The sequence below is a fragment of the Clarias gariepinus genome, chromosome 8, assembly GCF_024256425.1.
Source record: "Clarias gariepinus isolate MV-2021 ecotype Netherlands chromosome 8, CGAR_prim_01v2, whole genome shotgun sequence".
Classification (NCBI taxonomy): Eukaryota; Metazoa; Chordata; class Actinopteri; order Siluriformes; family Clariidae; genus Clarias; species Clarias gariepinus.
This window is the reverse complement of record NC_071107.1, coordinates 22,743,053-22,762,182: the sequence shown is the minus strand read 5'-3', so window position 1 is coordinate 22,762,182 and position 19,130 is coordinate 22,743,053. Positions and strand designations below refer to the sequence as shown.

At 36.1% G+C, this 19,130-nt stretch overlaps 1 protein-coding gene across 4 annotated transcripts in view; it reads left to right on the top strand.

Moving 5' to 3' along the window:
- Positions 1-17,235, top strand: part of atp10d (ATPase phospholipid transporting 10D) — a 30,210-nt gene extending 12,975 nt beyond the window's left edge. For all 4 annotated transcript variants that reach the window (XM_053502152.1, XM_053502151.1, XM_053502154.1 and 1 more), the window contains 18 exons: positions 1,593-1,699; positions 1,825-1,956; positions 2,133-2,245; positions 2,761-3,013; positions 4,402-4,586; positions 4,687-4,854; positions 5,113-5,689; positions 7,334-7,431; positions 7,646-7,772; positions 8,490-8,674; positions 9,371-9,662; positions 10,214-10,290; positions 11,145-11,270; positions 11,397-11,597; positions 12,925-13,005; positions 14,026-14,130; positions 14,848-15,035; positions 15,166-17,235. In XM_053502152.1, the coding sequence (XP_053358127.1) occupies positions 1,593-1,699; positions 1,825-1,956; positions 2,133-2,245; positions 2,761-3,013; positions 4,402-4,586; positions 4,687-4,854; positions 5,113-5,689; positions 7,334-7,431; positions 7,646-7,772; positions 8,490-8,674; positions 9,371-9,662; positions 10,214-10,290; positions 11,145-11,270; positions 11,397-11,597; positions 12,925-13,005; positions 14,026-14,130; positions 14,848-15,035; positions 15,166-15,397 (3,247 nt within the window). In that variant the 3' untranslated portion in view covers positions 15,398-17,235. The remainder of the gene's footprint in view (positions 1-1,592; positions 1,700-1,824; positions 1,957-2,132; positions 2,246-2,760; positions 3,014-4,401; positions 4,587-4,686; positions 4,855-5,112; positions 5,690-7,333; positions 7,432-7,645; positions 7,773-8,489; positions 8,675-9,370; positions 9,663-10,213; positions 10,291-11,144; positions 11,271-11,396; positions 11,598-12,924; positions 13,006-14,025; positions 14,131-14,847; positions 15,036-15,165) is intronic.
- The last annotated feature ends 1,895 nt before the right edge of the window (positions 17,236-19,130 follow it).

Below are 19,130 nucleotides of genomic sequence, written 5' to 3'. Positions count from 1 at the left end.
GTCCCAAGTCCTGTATACCGTGTGTGTGCATGTGTGGGAGCAGAAGTATTTTACAGGCCTCACAGGCTTTATAAGTCAATCCGAAAGCATGACGAAAAAATGCTGTTTTCTGACACTGTCCTGATGGTAAGTAATTCAATTTTGATGTATCCAAAAGAGACTGAAGGATTCACAGTCTTATGCAGCACTGGAAAAAAATATCACTGGTCGTATGCATATAAACAACAATGGAGCGTTGGCCTACCCTGATGTTTGCAGCTTCCCCTAAGTCACCAGGATTATGCACCGTGATTTGGAGCTCTGTAATAAAAAAATGCGGTAGCAAAACACAAGTGAGACCAATATATCATATTGGAACAGATTATAAAGTACAGTAAGTCCCAGACTTACGATCAAGTTCCATTCCAGGAGCACATTTGTAAGTCGGATTCATTTGTAAGTCCAATAAAGTGAATCTTATACATCTTTGACATAAATATACAATGTAAAGCAACAGAAAATAGGATTATTCACCATTGGGACAGTCCTTTTCTATCATCGTGCTCCTGAACTGATTCATTGGTCGACTCATTTCTCCCCGCACTCCTACATGCAAATTCATACAATATATTGGACTTTAGACATTTTATACATTCACTTACACACTGAAAATATTGTATATACAGTACTTCTTGTAAATATTGGTATCTGGTGCAGTGCAATGTTTATTTTTTGTATAATACACGTCAATTGCTTCTGCGATCCCTGGTCTGTTCGTATCTGCAAAAATTCTTAAATCGACTGTAAATCGACTCGGGGACTGGCTGTATACAACGCCATATAAAAAATTATCAACAGCTTTATAAAAACCCATAATGAGGCTGTGCTACATGTTATCCAAAAGAGCATCAAGAAGAGAATAAAGTCACTTTCAATTCATTTTTTTTAAAGCAGCTGGTGCTAAGAGGAAACATAAAATAAGGTTAAGTGAGGTTTAATGTCTATTGATTTCAGATTTAACTTTATTTAAATGTCTTTTATAAATGTCATACTTGTTTTTATATCCAAAAGTATAATATTATATTACCAATATTTTTTTTGGTGGTTGAAACAGATTATCTAAATTTACATTATTTTCTATGGGAATATTTTTTTTGCAATAGGGAACAGAATAAATTCGTATGCCGAAGTACCACTGTACATGTAAATGAGAAAAGTATTTCCGTTCAGGAAATTTAAATAAAAATGTAAAATTTTAACATATGAAGAATTTTTCTAGACTCTTACATAGACATTTATTTTATTTATATATTTTTATTTTTGTCATTTTGTGGATATTGGCTTTTGTCATTTTTGGCTTTGTATCGAGGAGCATTTAAGTCAAACCAGGAGTTTTAATTGCGTAGAATACCAAAACACAGTTATGAGAGAAAAAACTCCATTTATTATCCTATTAGATCTCCATTTATCCTATCCTATATACTGTAGATTATCATAACATGAGAAATTTTATCCTGGGCTGACTTTAATGCCCCATAAAGATGAATATATATGTTTGCTTGCTTTCTCTTAACAAATGGTGTGTGTGTCTGTGTGCCTGTGTATGTTTTCAGGGAGCACCCTGATAAAGTTCGGGTTGGATTGCATAATGAAAATCTTCTACTGAGGAGTTGTACAGTGAGAAACACAGAGACTGTGATTGGCATAGTGGTCTACGCAGGTAGAGCACAATGAATAAACACATAAACGATTATGCTGACAAGAACATGAACACTTCCTTATACACAATGAGAAATGCTGAAGGATTATTGACAAGTATTTGACTATGTGTATGTGCTTGTTTAGGCCATGAGACAAAAGCAATGCAGAATAACAGTGGTCCACGATATAAGCGAAGCAAGCTGGAGCGCAGACTCAACATAGACATTATTTGGAGTGTTGTCTTACTACTTGTCATGTGCCTTACTGCTGCTGTGGGTAGGAACAAGCACATACACCAACATACTGTACACACAAACACACATGCAAACATGCACACATATATACCTAAAACATTAAAAATGCTTTAGCTTAAATAATAAAGTGTAGTCAAATTGTTCTTGAATATTTCTTGAAATCTCCATTGTTAAATGATTGATGTTGCTATTAATTAGGCCATGGTGTGTGGCTGAGTGGCCTAAAGGACTCTGTCTTCTTGATCTCCGATGACACACACCCAGCTTTGGCTGGCTTCTACATGTTCTGGACTATGATAATTGTTTTGCAGGTTTGTATTTGTAACTACCACAAACATCCTTCCTCTGACTGCCCCTATCTACTTCTTTCACCTTTTTTCACAAACACAGGTTATAGAGAAATGTGGTGATAGAAAATATGGATGCTTCAAGTAGCCTTCCATAATAGTTTGTCTTTAGACCACTGGAATTGTGTGAGTTTTGCATGTTTCCCCAATGTCTGTGAGGTTCTCTAGTTTCTTCCCATTAAAAAAAGAAGGATGATAGCTAGATTACTCTAAAGCGTTGACATTGATGTGCCTTTTCAGGCTGTGTTCCTACCCCATGATAAATTACATATCAATAACTAAATGAATGTATAATATCTATCGTTAAGCAGTATTGTTTTTTTTTTATTCATCATTTTATTTCACTATATTATGACCAACACAATGTAATACATTATCATTTCTTGTTTAAGAAAGTCTACTTCTACAGTGCAGTTTTGTTCTGATACTGTGTGAAACATCTTCTCACATCCTCTTCTATCTGTGCCTTTGTATTACAGGTTCTTATTCCCATTTCTCTGTATGTGTCTATAGAAATAGTAAAATTAGGACAGATCTATTTTATCCAAAATGATCTAGATCTGTATGATGCCAGGCTGGATACTGGTATACAGTGCAGGGCACTAAATATCACAGAGGACCTGGGACAGATCCAGTACTTGTTCTCGGATAAGACAGGGACCCTGACAGAAAATCGCATGCTGTTTCGTCGGTGTACTGTCGCTGGCAAGGAGTACCCTCATAATGAGCATGGTGAGTTTTGCCTTTTGCTTTAGCCCATTCTTATTTGACAACAAACTTGTCCATGTGGCTGTTCATTGGTTTGAGTTGGCTGAACTACCTCAACTCTTCCCTGGCTTGTTTACACATACTACAAATAAATTGCCCTTGCATTATCCAATTTGCATTAGAATATGGTGTATTTATGTGAATATATATAATTATGTATAACTATAACTTTTACATTTACTGATTTTTTTTTTTACCATGCTGTATATATAAAATCTTTTGTTTGGGTTGCTGTAGCACCCTATTACTGAGGCCACATCACAGGTATTAGAGGAACTGTGGAGCGTACGCATATTAGTAGTTTGCCTGTGGTGGATTAAACTAAACTGTAGTTGCTGCCTAATGTTATTATGAAACGAGTTCAGTACCACACAGTGAGATAAGCTTTGGCTTATAAAAGCCTGAATGTGCAAATGAGATATATCCCCATTTATTGTGTGCACAGCTCTTCTAAATTCTAGGACCATAGATGCCGTACCAAACAGGTTAATATTTCATTGAGAATTGTGCCATCTCTAGATTTTACAGTACATCGTTTGTACAGTACAAAGTGATATATAACATAACCCAGGGTTGCCAGGTCGAAATATCCCAGTATAGGCAGTGTTAAAGCCCTATTTGCAATTTCAACAGGTGTGGGGGCTCTTCCTTCGCTTTTTTTATATACATTTATAGTTTGATTCCCTTCCTATTTGTTAGTTTTTTCTTCTTTTTCCTTTTTTTTTTTAATATGCCTGCCATCTAGTCTTTCTTACACATGTAAAGCTGGCTTGGAGTCAGGGTGGGACGGGGTGGGGGCTAAAGAGGTTTATATGGGGGTTATAAAATTTGTATTGAAACTTTACATGTTTACCCTGTTATATCCCTGTTTAAAACCAATAAAATTGGTATATTTTTAAGAAAAAACTCTATTTGCTCTGATTACTTTTTTATTTTACGACCTGTGTTGGAAGTATTCGAGAAAAACTCTTAACTTGACTTTACGATAACTTTAATGTGTTCCTTTATGCTTTTACTTTTTTTTTTCCAAAATCAGTGAGAGAATGAGAGAACGAGAGAGAGCATGTAAGTGTTTGTGTGAGGAGCAGTGTGTATGTCGTTTAATAATTTTTACTTAATATTACTTTTATATTTACACGTGGTTTAAACCCTTTCAGCTCTCAAAGCCAGCTCAGCGTGATTAGTCAGCATTTTTTTTTACTCAGAAACAAACCAAACTGAGACCACCTCAGAATGTGTTCCTCAGTAGTGTGAGAATTAGGCCTCAAAGACTGAAATTGATAATTAATTTGAACTGCTTACTGATCTGTGTGTGTGTGTGTGTGCCTGTGTGCCTGTGTGCATGCTTTCAGCGCAATCAATGGAACAGTATGTAGAGCAGGTTGCTGGCAAACTCTCACTGCGTTCTAGCTCCAGGAAATCTCTCAGCTGCAATCGGAGCTCCTTATCCATTAACACCCTCACTGCTGCTTGTGACACACACTCGCCACATAACACACTCCACCATCACGTGCCTGGGGCTTTTAGCAGCGCCATGGTAAGTTCCAGGAAAACTGTAACATAACAAGCACATCTTTTTACAGTATATTTAACTGTCTGTTTAAGTGTGAATATTTGTTAATTAATATCTTTCTCAGGAGTGTGCAGTGATTCCAGATGTTCAGCTGCATAAAAAGCTGCGGGCCCTTTCAAGCTCTGCTGTTAAATACGATGCTGCAGAACTCTCACATATCCTAGATTTCTTTCTCGCCTTGGTTGTCTGCAACACTGTGGTGGTGTCCTCCCCCAGTCAACCCCGTCACGTGGTACGATTCGCTCAATATACCTCTATTATTCTCTGGTAAACCATTTCCTCTTGTGTTACCTGTAATCTAGAGGTGCTACAGTTTAACCATATCATTTATAGCTTTTGAGCTCTTGCCATGGTGATACAGGAAACAGTTGTAAAGTTGATCTGATTGATTAGAGGTTAATTAGTTGTAGCATTTGTATTTACTTCAGTTATCACAAAAAAGTTATAATAGGATTTATGAAACTTAGCTGCGCTTATGTGATTGTTTTAGGTGAAGACACCAGTGGCTCGCACTCCTTTACGCTCTCTGGAGGAGATGAAAACTCTTCTGCAGAAAATGAGTCGCCCTCTCTTTTCACTGTCCCCTGTTGAGAGTGCTGACAGCCCACCTGGCTACACCAGGAGGTTATTTTCTCTCGGACGTCACAATCACAATACACCTCCACACACACCTACACCTTCTCCATCACCCAGCCCTGCTATCACACCTCAACAGCCACACCACATCGAGGATCTCGATCAGGACTTCAGTGGAGATGATAAAGAAGAAGTTAAAGATGATAAAGAAGAAGAAGAAGAGTTGCTGTATGAGGCAGAAAGCCCAGATGAGGCTGCACTGGTGCAGGCTGCAAGGGCGTACGGCTGCACTCTGCTGGGCAGGTCCCCGGAACAGCTGCTGGTTGCCCTGCCAGGCACCGGGCCCCTTAATGTGCCACTGCTTCACCTACTGCCCTTTCACTCTGTCCGCAAGAGAATGTCAGTAGTGGTGCGTCATCCACTCACCAGCCAGGTGGTGGTCTACACCAAAGGAGCTGACAATGTGATTATGGACCTGGCTGGGACATCAGGTATGTGACTTTCTGTGTCTCCAGTCAATAATCTGTATTGACAGGAAATCTTCCTGGCATGGGTACTTGTTAAAATATGTGATTGTGTCTGTAAAACCCTCCTAAAGTCATTTTTGCCATTTACTGTTTTCTATAAACAAGGGTGAGTCAAAGATTATCTGCACTCTAGTTATATTAATCCTTCTATTCAAATTTAAATTTTATTTGTCACATACACAGTCATACACAGTACGATATGCAGTGAAATGCTTAGACAACTGCTCGATAAAATAAAAGACTATGAATAGGAAATAAATATGAAAAATAAAATAAAAGGTAAATTTAACTAGGAAATTTGCCAGTACTTTCTTATCAGTGCTTTTCTTTCAAGGCTACTGTCTTCCCAGTCACTGCTTTGCAGGTATGAATATGTTACATCAGTTTATTTGTAAGAGAATCATTACAGATGATGAGACATGGATTCATCACTAACGGAACCATCCTAAATCACTGACTAAGAAAAAGTGAAAAAGTTAACCAACATCTGGTATGACTACAGATCAATATACTATAATACTATTCGTTATCACCTGAATGAGGATGTGTTCCCTCTTGAGACTGATTCCTCTCAAGGTTTTTTCCTATTGCCATCTCAGGGAGTTTTCTTTGACACTGTTGCCTTCGGCTTGCTCACCAAGGTCTAGTCATTTTGATAACGTTAACAATCTTCCATAATTTCTTATGATTGTGTAAAGCTGCTTTGCGACAATAACAATTGTTAAAAGCAATATACAGTTAAAATTTTATTGAATTAAATCTGGAATATTTATCCTTACAGTTCTCTCAATGGCCAGTATTGGAACATTATAATAAAAAAGATTCAACAATGAAGAGTGCTCCTTACATTGAAATGCTTATTGAACAACCATACATGTGAAAAAAAGCTTAAACTTTGGGTTACTTGCAGTGGACTGCTGTCCAAGGCCGTTGTAATAACAGTGCACGTCCACACACTTCTGCCGACTGTCGACACTCTGCAAAAACTTTGTTTGGATTTTTCCTATAGTCCTGATCCTTCTCCAACTGACTTTCACCTGTTTGGTTACCTTGAAGCAGCCCTATGAAGACGAAGATTCATATCTATTTGGCTCAGAGCCTAAACATTTTGTTAATTAGGGAATACTAAAACTTGTTGACAGCCGAACAAAGTGTGTTAAAAGCAAAAAGGTTATGTCAAATATTATGTATTTGTCTTTTCCAAAACATTCTTTTTTTACAGCCAGAATGTAAATAATTTTTGACTCACCCTTGTACAAAATGACTTTAGCTTAGTTTTCACAGACTTGAGTTTTCTCTCCATATCATTCTTTTCACAAATGTTAATTTATTATTATTAATGGGATTTAGCGAATATAGAGAACATATGGGTTACTGTATATTGGCTTCATGAAGGTATTTGTGAAAGCACCCATTCTCAGTATACTTTCTGGTCTTTTTACCATTATCAGTGATCATCATGATTATCATACCAGAGCAGTCTTGCGACGCATGTGCCTGCTTTTTCTTTAAATACTGCAGCTAGGGCTTGTTTAATATGATGCCAAAAATAATTTTCATTATGTATAGTAATATTGGCGTAGTTGTGATACTGTGTATGTTTTTCAGATCAAAGTGATAGTTCTAGAGAGATGATGAAGCGAACACAGCGTCATCTAGATGAATATGCTAAGGAAGGCCTGCGAACACTCTGTGTTGCAAAAAGAGTATGTTTTTGACTTTTTCACTTCCCCTCTTCACTTCTTTAAACTGTTAGCAGTTTTATAAAAACGGGAAATGAGTTTCACGGATTGGAGTTTCGTCACAGTTGGTCTGTACCGATGTGGTTTTTAATTGTATGAAAAAATGGAATTTAAGAATATATTCCTTTTTTGTTTGTTCCTATTGTCGGTTATATGGAAGTTTACTGTTGATTGGCAGGTCCTACAGGAGGCAGAGTACAAGGCCTGGCTAACCGAACATGCTTTTGCTGAAACCAGTATTGAAAACAGAGAAGAACTACTTATAGAATCTGCTCAGAGATTGGAAACCAACCTTACGTTATTAGGTGAGGTACTGAAGTGAAATCATTTTATAAAGAGAGCATTTTTATAAAAGACTAAAGACCTTAAAGACTCAAAGGGACTTTAACTTTTTATTCCAAATATTGTATAATGAATGTGTTAAATTTTTTTAATATTTTGTAGCCCAGAAAACATATTTAAGCACGTAGTTTTAAAAAAAGTAAATTTTTTTGGGTTGGGCATACAAAGTATCCCAACATTAACCCCTACTTCTAAAATAGCAGTGAGGGTTAATGTTATTGCAGTAGCATGCAAAAGATATTTTATGCAATTTTATGCCCCCTTAATTTTGTGGCAGTAGTTTGGAGAAGGACCCCTTCGTAATCTACCCCTGATTATACACCTGTACTGTACACAAAACAAGTTCCATAAAGACATGGCTTTAAGGAGTTTGAGAAAGCTCTGACTCTGCTCCACTGGACACCTTTGCGATGAATTAAAGAATTGCCACAAATCTTCACAGACATCAAAATCTTTGCGAAAGATTTTTCAGGTTTCTACCTAAAAAGTAAAAAAAAAAAAAGCCTAATTAATTTATTTGGTTTTAGAGTAGGAAGTCCAGTACGCTCACATAGATGTGATGGTTGGGTGTCTGCATACTTTTGACCACATATATACAGTGGTGTTTCAGTTTATACCTTAAATTAAAATGGCTTTTATTTTCTTTCTCCTGGCATAATCACAAACCTTTCTGTCTGCAGGAGCGACAGGTATAGTGGACCAATTACAGGAAGATGTTCCAGAAACTATTGAAGCTTTACAGATGGCAGGGATTAAGATATGGGTGCTCACAGGGGACAAACAGGAGACAGCCATTAACATTGCATGTGCCTGCAAACTCTTACGAGTGACCGACCAGTTACTTACTGCCAACTGTGACAGTCAGGTAAGCTAATAATTAGATTTTTTGAGTATTCGAGAAGTATTCAGTTTGTTATTTTTTAAGTTTCCTTTATGAACATAACTGTCGCAGTCAATTGTCATAAATTTAGTTGCACATCAAGGGTTGCGCTGCATTTCACGTATTATTATTATTATAATATAGTAGTAGTAGTAGTATTATTAAATAATAGTATTCCTGTACTGTGCACAAAACAATTTTCATAAAGACACGGCTTTGAGGAGTTTGAGAAAGCTCTGACTCTCTGACTCTGCCCCACTGGACACCTTTGCAATAAAAGTCTTTTGCGAGCCAGGACTTCTCGTCTGACAATGGCTTATATTTTCTTCCTCCTGGCATAATCACAAACCTTTCTGTTTGCAGGAGCGATAGAGTATTATTGTACCAATTAGAGTATTATTATTTATTATTATTATTAAAAATAATAATAATAATAATATTCCATAACTTTTTTATATTATTATTACTCATGACTGACTATATGTATAATATACAGTGTGCCGTCACATTTACAAACCTGTGTTTGTATTACTTTGTGTTTTCATTGCTACTGGATGTCAGGAATGTCCCTTTGGATCAATAAATCGTCTATCTATCTATCTGTCTGTCTGTCTGTCTGTCTGTCTGTTTGTCTTAAAACTAAAGTGCAAATATCTTGTGTGCGTCTATTTTTTCTCAAAGGAAGCATGTGAAGCTCGGCTTTTAGAGCTCCATCAGGAGATCAGAGACATCCAAGACGGGGGTTTGTCTACCTTTGATTTGGCCACGCCTCAGGATGATGCCATCTCCGGCTTTACATTAGTGATTGATGGCAGGACATTAGACTTTGCCCTGAAGAAGGAGTTACAGAAAGCATTTCTGGATGTCGCAGTTAGCTGCCGATCTGTCATATGCTGCAGGTCTACCCCCCTGCAAAAGAGCCAAGTTGTTCGGCTTGTTGGTGGTACACTGGGGGTCATGAGCCTTGCTATAGGTCAGTATGTATTCTATGAAAGTGATATAGTAATTTGATTAAATGTTAAGAGTACTGGTGGAGCCATTGTGTATCCTAAATTATTTTCAGTGATCATCCATATGTTGTTCTTTCCCAAACTGTTGCCACAAAGTGGAAGCACACAACTGTATAGAATGCCAGTAGCATCTCAGTTTCCTTTGAAAGTTATTATAACATCAAATTGGGGACTAAATTTGGAAGTGTTCAAAAGCATGTGTGGGTGAGATGGGCATGTATCCACATAACTTTGGCCACATTGTGTATTTAAATCACTGTTTGTTGTTCATTAAAAACCTATTATACAATCTTAGCCTATACAATATTCCACCAATGTGTGAATATTTTTAATATGCATTAATTTAGTTCTTTATAACTAAAAGTTACCCCGGAGTTTAAACTAATACAACAAAATAATAGAAAATGGACATGGATGTGTATTCCATCATATATTTTACTGCATATTAGAATGTTTTTGTGTGTAAGTCTCTGTTGGGCTAAATTACATTTGCATGTGTGTGTGTCATATTCAGGTGATGGAGCAAACGATGTCAGTATGATTCAGGTGGCAGATGTGGGTGTTGGCATCTCAGGCCAGGAAGGCATGCAGGTATTCTTGTTTACCCCTCCCATTCCTTCTTCTTTATTTTCCTTTGCTCTCTGGTGCTCTAGTTACTGGAATTACTATAGCGTGTCAGATTACAACACTGACCTAAATATAGAGGCTTCATCTGTACAACCCCTGGAGACTTGCAATTGATAGACTTTGTGCTTGTCAGTAATGGAAACTCAGGTCTTTTATTCATGAGCACGTCAACTTTTCCTTGGACAGCTTACAAAAAAAGGTGTGTTTAGGGATACTTTTGGTATTGTAAAGCTCTTCAATAGGACAACAGGATAAGGTTACTAATCTATACTAGGTTATCTTTAGAAGCCAATGTTCATTATTGTGCAAAGGTCTTAAGCTACCCCTCATTTCTTCATTTTAAATTCATTTGTTTATGTAGATTAAATTAATGCGTCAACAAATATTTTACTGTGACAGGCTGCAAAGTGACTAGATACTGTATTTTTTTTTTTTAACAACCTAAGCAGCAACCTTATTTCCCCTCTGTTCTTCAAGACTCCATTAAAAATGCAAGAAGGTCTGGCTGTTTGGAAGCATAATGTGAAGAAACGATGGGTGGCTCGAGACTTTTGCACAGTACTGTAAATTGATTCATTCCAAAACTAAAAGCCTTGTTTTATAAGTCTGAGGAACAACATGATACACACTCTTAATAACATAATTAGAGTTTATAGTTTGCACAAGGTTTAATTGTGCCTTAAGGCACTGTATTTCTTATACATCTTCACATATAACAAAAAAATAATTAATGAGTATATTTTAAGTACTAATTATGTTGTGTAGCTCAAGTTAAAGACTGTTATGTGTCTACTTTTTTCATGTTCTCTCATCTCAAGGCTGTGATGTCCAGTGATTTTGCCATCTCCAGATTTAAATACCTGAGAAAACTCCTGCTGGTTCATGGGCACTGGTGCTACACCCGACTAGCTAACATGATCCTGTACTTCTTTTATAAGAATGTTGTAAGTATCAAATAACACAGCTATGCACACTTGCACACACAGATTTATTCTAGCAGATTAGTAGGTGAAAACTCTATGTTGAAAAAAAATTAAACTTAGATTAACTAAATTCTGACCTCTCTCTAGATGTACGTGAATCTGCTGTTCTGGTTCCAGATCTTCTGTGGTTTCTCAGGAAGCACCATGAGTAACTCCTGGGTACTTATCTTTTTTAACCTGCTGTTTACATCAGCCCCACCTCTGTTGTATGGTGTGCTGGATAAAGATGTGTCTGCTGAGACACTCCTGTATAAGCCACAGCTTTACAAAGCTGGACAGAATTCTCAGGTGAGGATGTATCCTGACAGTCATCCTGTCTGCTCTGCTCCTACACTTTAATGCTTTTGTTCAGTTCAGCATTTTTAATGTAGGAATGTTGTACTGACCGTATAAAAACAGCAAATGTAAAACAATTATTAATTAGTGTATCATACCTTGAAGTTCTGAAATCATACATTTATTTACGTATATAAACATATATGTTATAGATATATGTAAATAAATATAAAAATAATTTATATTTTCATTATAAATTAACCTTTAATTTTTGGGTTCTGCAATGATTTATAATTTACCAGAGAATTATCTAGTCTCTGATGAGGAATGAACTGTTACTGTACAGTATATATTTCAGTGCTAGCAATCGATTAAAGAATTTAATTCATAGACTGTGGTTCATCACATTTTTTAAATAATAAGATTAACTTATTATAACTATTATTATACAAGTTTAAACTGTACATGTATTATAAATGTGCAGTGTTGGAATAAAGAAATGCATTTGACAAACTGGTTAGCGGGAACAGATTATGCTGTTTCATAATATCTCAAACATTAATATTTAACAAATGTTAAATTTAAATCTCTTGAATGGTATACTCCTTGCAGTAGCACTCAGATTGTAAGCCCTATCTGCTCCTATATTGGTGACCATGTCTGTCATCTACTTTTCAACTTTTAAATTGGCTAGCACATGGTTTGGCAAAATGTCCTTGTTCTGTTTTTAACACGCCAGAGTGAATTAAGTTGCCATTTGTCATTGATTAAAAGTGACATTACATCGAGGTGGTTATGGTTACTTACTGGTGTCTAATGGTCTTTAGTAAGTGCAATAAAGGTAGCTTCTGCCAACTGCCTCACTTTCCCAACTTTTTTCAGTGTCATAGAGTTCAAGTATTCTTTTAGGAATAGTTTCATTTCAAGGATGCTTGAGCACACAACTTTGTTTTTATCCAAATTAATTTGTTAATTATTCGTAATTAATTTGCCTTAGTACTCCGTTAAATTTTCTAGATTTTAGAATTAGTGTTAACGCATTTATATATAATATATTTCTTATTTTGGCTTCTGCAACTCCTTACATAAAGTATGCACCATATTGCACAAAATGTCTTACCAATATAACACAACCACATAACCCTAAACTTTAGGGTACATTTGTGTATTTGGTATGTTATTGTCTACTTTTGCACAGGTTTTTTTTTCCCTTTTTGGACTTTGCTCTATTATTTTCTACTGCTTACTGTCTTTTTGTCATTGAACTGTGCTGTTCAGTGTTGCTGCAGAACTGTAGTTTCCTCTTAGGATTGATAAAACTCCATTTTGTCTTTCGCAGGCCTACCTTCCCTCCACCTTCTGGCTGAACATGCTGGATGGTTTTTACCAGAGCCTGGTCTGCTTCTTTATTCCATACTTTGTAAGTCCATCTTGAGGTCCACTACATTGTTTGTTTATATTCATGACACACTGCTATGCATTATCTATTTCAGCTGCATAATTGTCACTGTGGGCAGCACAGTGGTGTAGTGATTAGCACTGTCGCGTTGCACCTCCAAGGTCCGTGTTTGATTCCCGGCCAGGTTCGATTCCCGTCTATGTGTGCATGGAGTTTGCATATTCTTTCCATGCTTGGTGGGTTTCCTCCGCTACTCATACAAATATATACAGTATGAGTGTAATGGTCAGGTGTAAACGAACTTCTGGCCATTGGGTTAGGGGCTAGGGTTAGGTCAGGGGTTATATGTACTATCTTTTGAAAATAGGGTGAACAATTAGGTAAATGCTTTTCTGTCGCATCACAGCTTCAGAAAATTTAAGTTTAGTCAAGCTGCAATGTACCTGGAAAAAGGAGCATATGCTGACTCTAATAACAGTGAGGAGAGTGTTTAAAGATGCAAAAAAGATCCTTGGTGGGGATTTGCATGTTGGGGTCAACAAACCATTACATTTACACCAACTCCATAACAACACCCCTTAAGTTTGGTGTAAACAAAAGGATAGATATGTACAGGTTAATCACAAAACAACTTTAGTGGGCTGTGCATGTTTTTTCGTGTTTTTTTGTGTTTTTCTGTCACAAGTAAACCACCAGATTTAGTGAAATACTGTGTGTTCAAGTGTACGAGATACGCCGAAGGCTTAATATTCGTGACTGCATCGCAGATTCAGAGGACAAGTTACCACTTCATAAATAGCACGTTTTTATTTACATCAATAAAGGAACCTTTGGAAAAAGTCAGTACACCTGTTTGTGTTGTAGAGAAATTATTCCAGGCAGAAATGTTGTTGTGTTACACTGGTTCATCTGGTGAGACAGTGCTATTAGTTTTGACCATGGTTTCCTATTAAATTGTTATCGAGTATTTGCTATGACACATGTTGATAATGTTGTTTTATGTTGATAATGTTGTTTTATGTTTTGTGTCTTTATATGCAGACATATGCAGGTTCAGACATTGATCTGTTCTCTTTTGGTTCTCCCATCAATGGTTCAGCTCTTTTCATCATCCTTCTGCACCAGGTCATAGAGAGCCACACACTGGTAAGCCACTCAAAAAACCTAGTAGGGTAACTGTAGTGCTTTGTATTTCCTTTGGGTTATTCAATTATTTACTGTAATAGAGAGAAGGATTATATTTATTTAGGTAGGAAGGACCATCACTGTCTTTACACAGATGCACTTTGGACAGTGACTATGTAGAGCAATAAGAGCATAATCAACCATGCATGCAAAAATAGTCAGGGTAATAAAAGGAGTAGCAAAAACACATCAGGGAAGTTTACATAAGGGTTCATGAAAAGATTCACAAAGCTGTATTTTTGTATATTCATAAGAATAATTATCAATTTCTGGTGGAAGTAGTACTGTAGATAAAAATTCCACCAACATGTCTTTTCTGCTGTTGTTTAAAATAATTTGTGTGCATACTGTACATAGTGTGTGTCGGTAAACCAAATATCTAAGCATAAATCATACCATTGCTGGCTAATAGAGGATATGCTGCTGTGGTGATGCATTTTATGGCAATGTAGTAAAAAACAATAAGTCCCTGATAATCTGTGTCTAAAAACTGCTAACACTAATTAATCATAAAACACTGAGTAACCAAAGTGGGCTATTTAAACCAAAGGGTTGTTTTCCAAAAAATCTTTTTATCTGAAAACTTCTCAAGATTTAGTCTACATTTACTTATTTATGCTTTGCCTATTTTATCAGTATTGACTGTTGTTTAACACTTGTTTGTTGTGCAATCTGCAGACATGGCTCCATGCAGCAGTGTTACTAGGCAGTGGCATCTTATACTATTCGTTTGTCCTGGTGTTCAGTGTCACATGTGTGAAGTGTAACCATCCCACTAACCCATTTGGCATTGAGACTAGACTGATGTCTGAGGCTTTGTATTACTGTGTGTGTGGACTCACTACTGTCTTAGCACTTCTGCCCAGGTATACATGTACACCTACGCATTCATAAATACACTTCCAAACAACCTGAGGACAACCTAAATGCTGAAGTGTGCTTGTACAGTTTTGCGATGAGTTCTAACATTTTTTCTCCTGTGTTTTTCTCCTGCAGGATGTTGTGTCGTGTGTTTGCTAACTCCCTCTGTCCGTCTGACCTGGTGAAAGCACAGAAACTGGACAAATCCTCCACAGGATGGGTTAGAAGCCGTATCCATCACTGGAAAGAAGACAGGTTTGCCAAAGCAAAATTGAACTCTAGGCCCATCCCCCAGACTCTTAGTGTAAACGCAGACATGCTCGACTTTGCAAACTGCAATTCAGAGACTGGCCCTGTACTTTCCTGATTAATGAGCAAAAGCTTCCTCACAACTGATAAACTCATTGAACTTTTGAGAAAAACAAAACCAGTCAAATCTTCACACTGGGTTTACTCTAATTCAAGTGTTTACTGTCACTGACATCAGTCCACATTCCCATCTTCTCTTATCAAAACTACATACATTAGCTGTACCTATTTTACATATCCATGTGCACAATCTTGATTGTAGAGTGTCTTAAGAAAACACTTAGACCCCACATACTTTTTTTTTTTTTTTTTTTTTTTGTGAAGCATAGATGACACATTGGAACACTATTCATCATCTTGCATCATCATCCGCCTCTGTCACACTATTTGATTTTTCAAGAAATACTTTTTTTATTATTATTTTCATAAAAAAATTATTTAAAAATGGGAGGAGAGTCAAATCTGCTATTCACAAGTCTGCCTAAACCATTTATCAAAATTTGACCAAACTTTCACAAACCCTTTTTCAGAAATCATAGATGTGGAGAAGTCTATATGATAGGTCACAATGCACCCCTTGTTTAAATATTAAAATTTTTGCATCAGAGAAAATGGTGACTAAATAATCGTCTCAGGATTTGGATCCATGTTCAATATAACAGGAACATTGAGATAGTCATGAATACCATCATCAAAGAAAATAACTGTTGTGACTCTGCCCTAGCTGTGATTTTGGTAAGTAATACTTATTTCTTTGAGAAATCTTTTGTGACATAAGTTTTTCGTTTATAGTATTAAAGAAATGTTGCACAATCAGTTGTTAGGCGACACATGCCTTCCTTGGAAGATCTATTATTCCCACAGGATAAAAGAAAGCAAGAATAATTGAAATAGACATGTGCCTTCAAGGTTGGACTTTGTTTTGTTGAAAGATATTGAAGAAAATTTGGTTTTTAATCATTGTGCTATTTATAATTGCCACTAAGTACTAAAATGCTAACAAAACACTTTTTAGGCACTTTACTACTATAAGTTACTGGAATAACTGTGACATTGAGTGGGTTTTAGAAGGTAATTCTTGCAAGAGGAGAAAAGTAGTTGCAGCGGGTTTGCTTCTGCTTAGCTGTAGAGAAGTGTTACCATACCAGCCCTTGATACAGTACATTTTAATGTCTAGCCCTAATCTAGACTTAATTACACAGAAACTAAGGTTAAAAGTCTGCAAAATGATGTGAAGTAAGCAATTCCAACCTAATATCAAGAAAAAAAAAAAATCAGGATAAAATATGCCAAAGTAACGGCCTGTTCTGCATTTTGTCTGGATTGTGCAGCATTTGGTAAAAGCCCTGAAAGGTTACAGTCTCATAATAGTAATAGTAAAACAGTACAAGCCAAAGTTTTAAGTACTCACTGCTGGGGAAAAAATGCTGCACATTATAAAGAAATTGTTACAAAAGAGGGGAAAAAACTGTTAAATAAAAAAAAAAAACAGAAGAGATATATTATTTAAAATTTGTAACTTTAAAATAAAAAGTAATGAAAATCTAATTAGTGTGCTTATAGTATAATCAGACATTGCTAAATTGCAAATTTGCACATGTGAGTAACTGCAGTCGCAATATGTATTGCATTTTAGAAAAAATACATAATGTGCTTAGGTGCAGCTTATCTGTAAAAATAACTGTAAGTGTATAGTGTAGTCAGTGTCAGTGTTTGGTAGCGTTCATTTTTCATATGGCTCTGGGGTAAAAGTTGTACTTCAAATAGTTGGTTTCAAGTGTGGGATGGGTCTTTTCACATTATTGTTTACCCTGCTGTCCCATAAGACCTGAATGAGTCTCTGAGGAGTGTGGTGATCAGCCGATAAGTTTGTAGGAGGTGTTGTGTTGATGTTTATCTTTAACACGAGCGTAATTTAAATAGGAGTTAGACAAGTTTGCTGTCCTGCAGAGGTCTGTCTACTCCCAACACACATGTTTGATGGTAAACTTTGAAAGTACACTGCAAAAGAGTAAGAGTATTTTAGAATATTAAGTTTGGTGATATGAATACAGTCTGAGTAATTTTTAAAAGAAACGGATGCAAATTTATTTGCGACTGCACAATATGAACAAAACACCACTGTGAAAAAACTGTATGAGATACAACTTACAACCTACAGTACCAGTCAAAATTTTGGACAGAACTTCTAACTCTGGTCTTTTCTGATTTTAATTGTTTTCTACATTGTAAAACAATGCTGAAGGTATCCAAAATATGCAATAATCTCCTTTGAACAGTTGCTGTATCTGCTACTTACTGTATGCTTTGTAAAGCCTTCTTAACGGCTCTAATCTAGGGTGCAGTTTGTTAATTGGTCGTTTTTGAGGGTGGTAACTCCAAATGAACTTCTCCTCTGCAGCAGAGGTACATGTAGGTCTTGCTTTTGTGGGATGGTCTTTATAAGAGCCAGTTTCATCATGGTGCTTAATGGGTTTTGCAAATGCACTCGATGATACTTTTTTTGCAATAACGATGCCAGAACAGCTGACCTTTATGTCTTGAAATAACAACTTTGTTGTTGTGGTTGTTGTTACTTAATTACATTATTGCATGTTATTTTATAGTTTTAAAGTCTTCAGTATTGTTCTAGAGTGTAAAAAATAAATAATTAAAAAAATTTATTAAAAGGTGAGTCCAGGCTTTAGCTTTGTACTGTAAATATATCAAAACTGTTAACATTCATCACATACACATACACACAATGAAAATCATTTAAAATTGGGCACAAAGATATTTGTAACATATAATAAAGCATTTAGTAACTTATAAAAGGGCTTATTTGCATATTGCAGACTTCCATAGTTTCAGTATTGTAATAATTAATAAAGGTTAACATTATGTTGTTCAAATCCTGCAGTAAGTGCAAAACATGCTGAATGTTACATTTTTTTTCTAGAGTCAATGCTTATGCATTATGCAGGTCAGTGATACTGAGTTTTAAAAGGATTGTAAAAGAATTAGATGAATGTCTTAAAATTTTTCTTTAAAGCAAATGATGTGTTGATCTGTGATTATTATAAACAAAAAATGTGATTTTTTTTTTTTGTTTTTTTGTGGTGTTATTTGTGTACTTTATTTTTGAGATATTGTATATTTTAAAGATTTTTTATGCAGGAAAATTGCTGTAAAATTATTTATTAAAAAAACGACAATTATGAAACCACTGTTGCAATTCTTTGTACTGTACATTGTATCAGAGGCCTGTCACTTGTAGACTAATTCATTTTATTGAACATTTTACATTTTGCAATCAGTCATAAAGCTTCCTAATATACACTATATGGCCGAGGGTTTCTGTGTTACCATCACACCCTTGTGTACTTTTTAAACATCCCAGTCCAGATTCATTCACTGTTTGCAGTTCTAATAGCTTCCACTTTTTTGGAAAGGCTTTCTACTACGGGGGTCATTTGAGGTTATTGGGTAAGAAGGTCTGCACACAGTCAGCGTCCAGTGTGCACTTAAGTTCTTTCAATCCAAATTTGGCAACCCATGTCTTCTCTTTGTGGACGAGGTCATTATGCTGGAACAGGTTTGGGCTCCATATTTCAAGTTAAAGCAAATTGTAATTCTATAGTGTACAAAGACATTGTATATTCTGTGCTCCAGGACAAATTGCATTAACAATGCTCTATATTGCCTGTGGATTAATTTTGAGTAGCTACACAAGTATAACACAATAGTAGTATAACACAAAAGATCTCTCCTATCAACCTGGTGTTTCAGCCTGCAGATTCTCTCCTAAAAAC